General features: G+C 35.0%; 1 protein-coding gene across 1 annotated transcript; it reads left to right on the forward strand.

Moving 5' to 3' along the window:
- The first annotated feature begins 559 nt into the window (after window positions 1–559).
- LOC106477209 (peroxidasin-like) lies at window positions 560–7,303 on the forward strand. The gene is made up of 5 exons (XM_013937801.2): window positions 560–651; window positions 1,438–1,509; window positions 5,516–5,679; window positions 6,247–6,364; window positions 7,099–7,303. Exons 1-5 carry the CDS (start codon window positions 584–586, stop codon window positions 7,274–7,276), a joined length of 600 nt encoding a protein of 199 aa, XP_013793255.2. The 5' UTR covers window positions 560–583; the 3' UTR covers window positions 7,277–7,303.
- Window positions 7,304–7,531: the final 228 nt, after the last annotated feature.

Below are 7,531 nucleotides of genomic sequence, written 5' to 3' on the forward strand. Positions count from 1 at the left end.
GTTTTTAAAGGTAACATTTCACACACGTCACGTTTGACAATATTGTTGTATTACCCAGTAATAGTGGTTGTTTTTAAAGGTAACATTTCACACACGTCACGTTTGACAATATTGTTGTGTTACCCAGTAATAGTGGTTGTTTTTAAAGGTAACATTTCACACACGTCACGTTTGACAATATTGTTGTATTACCCAGTAATAGTGGTTGTTTTTAAAGGTAACATTTCACACACATCACGTTCGACGGTATTTTTTAGTATCATATATACATACCAACAGACACATATCTTGATGCTTGTAATCTGATTTCACTGGTTTATAGTTAGTTTACACATATCTTAATGCTTGTAATCTGATTTCCCTGGTTTATAGTTAGTTTCACACATATCTTGATGCTTGTAATCTGATTTCCCTGGTTTATGGTTAGTTTCACACATATCTTGATGCTTGTAATCTGATTTCCCTGGTTTATAGTTAGTTTTACACATATCTTGATGCTTGTAATCTGATTTCCCTGGTTTACTTGATGCTTATAATTTGATTTCCCTGGTTTATAGTTAGTTTCAACTCCTTTTTCAGATACATGCATTTCAACGAGATTGAAGCTATTGAACCTAACACTTTCTCCAACCTCCCGTCTTTGGAAAGATTGTGAGTTGATTTAGTTTTGATTTTAAACATAACAGCAGCTTGGTAGGAGTAGCTAGTCCATCAATCACAGCCTAGATGATCACAAGCAGTAAATACATGCCACCTTAAGAAGAAGATATTCAATGAAATGTCACAAACAAAATAATTCCTTAATTAAAACAGCATTTCTTCTCCATCACGACCACAACAAGTTCTTCTTAAGCTTATTGTGGACTACAACCCACAAAATATGTTGTTTTCATTAGGACGATAACACACAAAGCATAATGTGGACCACAACAACTGGACCGTAACATCTAGACCATAACACATTAATCTTGTACGTAATATGGACTTCCATAAACACTTTTTGTTTTTATTTAACATGCTTTGCAATACACGTAGAATTTTATTCTGATAATAGATGCTTTTTAGGCTACAAATTTTAGATTTTGTTCTCTGTACAAAATGACGCATTTAATAATATTCTAAAGCCGCTCTGTTGTGACTTACTGAAAACACCGTCATTAATGAGACCAACAAGACCGTTTTTTGTAACTACAATTAGTTGATTTGTTAAACATGTTTTTAATATATTCGTATTTCATATAATAGATCGCGGGTAAATGATATTCAGTTGAAGTAAGAAATGTTAACATCTAAGAACAATAAATGACCGCAACGACTATTATTCCAACTTTGTCATTATTTTTATTTCTTTAGTTTATGTCTAAAATCAGTACTGTTTAATTGTTTCAGAACAATTCAGTCTTCCGTGATTTTAATCATTTTGTCTTTTTTAAACAGATTTTTACACAATAATCGTTTGTCAAGGATACCTGTTGGTGCTTTTCGGGACATGAAGTCATTAAGAAGATTGTGAGTAACGGATCATGGTTTTAAAAGTTTATCACAACCAACATTTTATAAATAGACTTGTTACCTTAAAACCCTTGAGTGTAATACATTAAATGACAACCATTAGTTTTACCCTGAGGGCTACATTAGATAAGATACGCTGTGTTATTCTGGTATTCAAAGAAAATCCTGTTTCGACAATGTACGAGATTTAACAAGCAAATCACCTGGTGGCAGCAATACTAAACGACTTCTTTCTAACAATTAAGTATAATTAGATGAATAAATAAACTCAGGTAATGTTTACTTGATGGACAAAATATAACCAATTACTGTGAGGATAATTAATGTAATTTGACTAATTAAAAAGTCTAATAATAAATGTGTGTAGAATTGAAAAGTTTATTTACAAGGAAAACATGGGAATAATTATATACGTCAACAAATATCAAAGACAACTTGTATACTGGCCTGGTATGGCTTGGTGGTTAGGGATCTCGACTCACATTCTTTGGTGAAAAAAGATAGCTCAAGAATTGAGGCTGCGGGTGTTATTGACCAGCCGCTGTTCCTCTAGTCTGTCACTTCTAAATTACGAACGGCTAGTGGAGATAACCCTCGTGTAGCTTTGTACGAAATTCAACAAGTAAACAAGCTACCTCGTGCAAGAACACATTTAGTCTTGAAATCCCGACGTAAGGGGGCGTGTGAATCGACCGTTTGACTTGGAACTATCATTTCTCGTCAGTTGTTTTTACGATAGTAGTTGCAAGTGTGAAACAAACGATTGTTGGACGATTCTGTTTTAAGACGAGCAAGATGTCTCGTCGATATATTTGTCGCCCCAACTCACCCTCGTCCCAACTTTTGTCGAAAAAACAACTAATGTTTTGTTGACAGAGAAACATCTGAAAATTAATGATAAGAAAGGAAAGCCCCAAGTCAAACAGTTGATTCACACGCCCTCTTACGTCGGGATTTCATTGACAGAAAAACATCTAAAAATTAATGATGAGAAACGAAAGCTCCAAGTCAAACAATTGATTCACACGCCCTCTTACGTCGGGATTTCATTGACAGAAAAACATCTAAAAATTGATAAGAAACAAAAGCTCCAAGTCAAACAGTTGATTCACACGCCCTCTTACGTCGGGATTTCATTTACAGAAAAACATCTACAAATTAATGATGAAAAACGAAACCCCCAAGTCAAACAGTTGATTCACACGCCGTCTTACGTCGGGATTTCATTGATATAAAAACATCTAAAAATTAATGATGAGAAACGAAAGCCCCAAGTCAAACAGTTGATTCACACGCCCTCTTACGTCGGGATTTCATGACTAATTGTCGCACAAAACAAGACTATTGGGCTATTTGTGGTCTCACGCATGTATCGAAACCTGATTTTTAGCGTTATTAGTCATCAGACTTACCGTTGAGGCACCGGGATGGAGGTGGCTTTATCTTTGAGTTTTATTTTAGTTATATAGCTGTTTCTCGACTTTTTTAATTGTTAAATAACTCATTTTTTTCAATTTCTTTTCAAGGATAAAATGCACGTGAGTTATTGTTGATATAGGTTATACATCCTACAAACTTTACGTATATCTAATAATCCTAATAATATGTTCGTTACCAAGAATACCGGTTTCCAAGACTTCACCAGTTTCGGATATTCAAACTATGATTATATGTATCTTTTTATTCCGTTGGTTTTTCTTTGAATATTAGAATAACACAGCGTATCTTACCTAATGTAGCTCTAAAGGCAGAACTAGTGATTGTCATTTAATGTATCTCACACCGGGGTTTGAGAGTAACTAACATGTTAATGTAATTTGTGATAATGTGTTATAATTTTTCTTTAAATGATATTCAGGTAAGATAATTCGTTGCAGACGTTCTTTTAATATCCTGATTCGAAAAGCAAGTCGAATTATTATAAGACACAATTCTATCGTAGAAACAAAATTAAATACACTCCCTGAGAGTTTGAAAAACGTTTTGCAGGGTATAGTAATTATTTTACATCTTTAATGCAGCAGAAACGCGCTCCGCACTTTGGGACCGTCGGAACTCTTATAAGAACAGTGGCGGACCCAGAATCGTTTTGGGGGTTGGGGTCCAAAAAACAAATCTACCTCTACCTTGAAGTGACACATATCGTTCGAGAACATTAACTTAAATCATATATATTCTAGTATTGTGTAAAATACCGAAACTACGGGTGAACGTATATCGGATCACAGTACTTGGTTGTAAGGGGTGGTCCGAAAATTTCCACAGCAGTGTTTTTTGTGGATTGGTAGGGCCAATAAATCTATACTCTGACACAGGGATCATCCCATAAATCCTCCACAGTGTATATTTGGACACAGGGACCATCCCATAAATCCTCCACAATCTATATTCAGACACAGGGACCACCCCATAAATCCTCCACAATCTATATTCAGACACAGGGACCATCCCATAAATCCTCCACAGTGTATATTCAGACACAGAGACCATCCCATAAATCCTCCACAAGTCTATATTCAGACACAGGGACCATCCCATAAATCCTCCACAGTCTATATTCAGACACAGGGACCATCCCATAAATCCTCCACAATCTATATTCAGACACAGGGACCATCCCATAAATCCTTCACAGTGTGTATTCGGACACAGGGACCATCCCATAAATCCTCCACAGTGTATATTCGGACACAGGGACCATCCCATAAATGCTCCACAGTGTATATTCGGACACAGGGACCATCCCATAAATGCTCCACAGTGTATATTCGGACACAGGGACCATCCCATAAACCCTTCATTGACGAGTGGCGGTCAAATCCCACACCACTTACTAATGATTACCATAGTTACCCTGATGAATGTGGTTTTTAGACAACCGGCCCACAACCGTATTTAGTCATTCACCACAAGATATATAAACACAAATGCTGCTTTTTTTATTTTTGTGTACGCGATCTTTCAGTCGCATGATTCTAGCCTCATGTTTTTCATAACCTTAAAAGGTTTGTACAAGTTGTGAACGTAGGCTTGTGGTTTTGATAGTCGTTTCTTTATCTGTGTGTTGTATATATTTTTAAATATGTGATTTCCTGCACACAAACATAATCTCATAACTGTCAGACTGACGTCATCAATTCACGGTGATGTCTTTTGTACAAGTACTTTTATTACACATCTGATTTTTTTGTGTGTAGAACAGACTGTACATTTTACTGAAAACTTCTCACATTTTGTGTAGATACAAACAGTAGATTCGGAATTATAGTTAATAACCAATAAGATGGTTGGTATTAACTAATCTTATTATCTTGGAGTTATAACACGTGACTTGGTATTAACTAATCTTATTAACTTGGAGTTGAAACATGTGACTTTGAATTAACTGTAGATCCTGTAGTGACTAGTTCTGTATAGTAGAACCTGTAGTGACTAGTTCTGTATAGTAGAACCTGTAGTGACTAGTTCTGTATAGTAGAACCTATAGTGACTAGTTCTGTATAGTAGAACCTATAGTGACTAGTTCTGTATAGTAGAACCTGTAGTGACTAGATCTGTATAGTAGAACCTATAGTGACTAGATCTGTATAATAGAACCAGTAGTGACTATTTCTGTGTAACAGAATCTGTAGTGACTAGATCTGTATAGTAGAACCTATAGTGACTAGTTCTGTATAGTAGAACCTGTAGTGACTAAAGTTGTTTTTATAGTAGAATCTGTAGTGACTAGTTCTGTATAGTAGAACCTGTAGTGACTAGTTCTGTATAGTAGAACCTGTAGTGACTAGTTCTGTATAGTAGAACCTGTAGTGACTAGTTCTGTATAGTAGAACTTGTAGTGACTAGTTCTGTATAGTAGAACCTGTAGTGACTAGTTCTGTATAGTAGAACCTATAGTGACTAGTTCTGTATAGTAGAACCTGTAGTGACTAGTTCTGTATAGTAGAACCTGTAGTGACTAGTTCTGTATAGTAGAACCTGTAGTGACTAAAGTTGTTTATAGACGGCTGGACTCTAACACACTTATCTGTGACTGCCATCTGCTCTGGCTGTCGGAAATGTTAAAAGAAAAACAAACAACTACCCAGGCTGCAGCCACGTGCGAATACCCAGTCTCTCTCCAAGGAAAATCGCTGACTGCGCTCTCTTTCGACGATTTCCATTGCAGTAGGTGACCAAAACCTATCATATTTTTAAATGTTATTTTTATCCGTTGCGTGAGATTTTCACCACAGAAAAAAAGTGTTTTGCATAATTTGTTTAATTTATTCAACAACAATATGAACAGAACATTTATATAAAAATTGTTTATACTGAACTATATACTTTATGACTTATAAAAATCCAGTTTTGTTTCCTGCCATTCTATCCACTATGGCCTGTAAACGTCCAGTGTTTTCCTGACATTCTGTCCCTTAAGGCTGGTAAAAGTCCAGTGTTTTATATTTTTTAATTATATATACTTTTTATTAGATTTTATTATTATGAGGATTATTTTTCATTAGTCCATGGGTTTAGAACTTATCTAAGTCTCTTAAGTTTGCAGAGTTTCGTGAAATATTATTGGGATTACGGACGAAAATGTCGCTGACAGTGATAGTACTTGACTAGTGAATCAATGTAATCACTATAAGAACGGTATGTTAAATCATTTATGGATTAAAATGTTGTTAGGACATCTATGAAACAGTTGTTCACTTTTGTATACTGTAATACATGTGGAATGTTGACCAGAGAAACCTCAGTTCACGGAAGAACCAACAGACGTGGACGTTTCATTTGGGGGGACAGTGTACTTCTCTTGTAAGGCTGATGGTGACCCGGAACCGGAAATAGTGTGGCTTCACAACAAGTAAGTTACCATTACCACAGATACAAACACAGTAGCTATGGAAATAGTTGATTACTATGGCAACCAAGATAAATGTCCATTTGCATAATTAAACTGATAATAATTCATCACTACGCTAACATAGATTAATAATTTACAAAACATATTTTTTGTTTGACGAACCTCTAAAACGTAGCTAATAATCGGAAAACACCGTTTGTTCGTTATTATATGTCTATATTTAAATGTTTTGATACGTATTCCAGAGATTAAAAGTTGGTCAAATATTAAAACCACAAACACCTGTAACTAATGTGATATCAAACAATATTAAACCTTGGTTATCCTAACCAATGAAATCTTATTGTTTACAATGTTATCCTGAATAATGGAACCTTATTGTTTATTAATTGTTTACAATGTTATCCTGAATAATGGAACCTTATTGTTTATTAACTGTTTACAATGTTATCCTGAATTATGGAACCTTATTGTTTATTAACTGTTTACAATGTTATCCTGAATAATAGAACCTTATTGTTTATTAACTGTTTACAATGTTATCCTGAATTATGGAACCTTGTTGTTTATTAACTGTTTACAATGTTATCCTGAATTATGGAACCTTATTGTTTATTAACTGTTTACAATGTTATCCTGAATTATGGAACCTTATTGTTTATTAACTGTTTACAATGTTATCCTGAATTATGGAACCTTATTGTTTATTAACTGTTTACATAAATTTTGTTTAGAAATGAGATCATCCCGGAAGAAGATGCTAGACTCAGCATTCTTAATGATGGTACCCTGATGATTACTGAAGCTAGAGATAGTGACCAGGGAGTCTACGAATGTATGGCCAAAAATGCTGCTGGAGAAGCAAAATCCAGAACTGCTCAGATACGTTACTACGGAGACAGAGGTAGATAGGAATTATTAGATATTAGATCCAGAACTACTCAGATACGTTACTATGGAGACAGAGGTAGATAGGAATTGTTAGATATTAGATCCATAACTACTCAGATACGTTACTATGGAGACAGAGGTAGATAGGAATTGTTAGATATTAGATCCAGAACTACTCAGATACGTTACTATGGAGACAGAGATAGATAGGAATTTAGTTGATACACTGTCGTGGTTTGTATATAAAACAATATCTCACCAGTTTACTGACCTTTC

Source organism: Limulus polyphemus, unplaced genomic scaffold (assembly GCF_000517525.1).
Source record: "Limulus polyphemus unplaced genomic scaffold, Limulus_polyphemus-2.1.2 Scaffold13401, whole genome shotgun sequence".
NCBI lineage: Eukaryota > Metazoa > Arthropoda > Merostomata > Xiphosura > Limulidae > Limulus > Limulus polyphemus.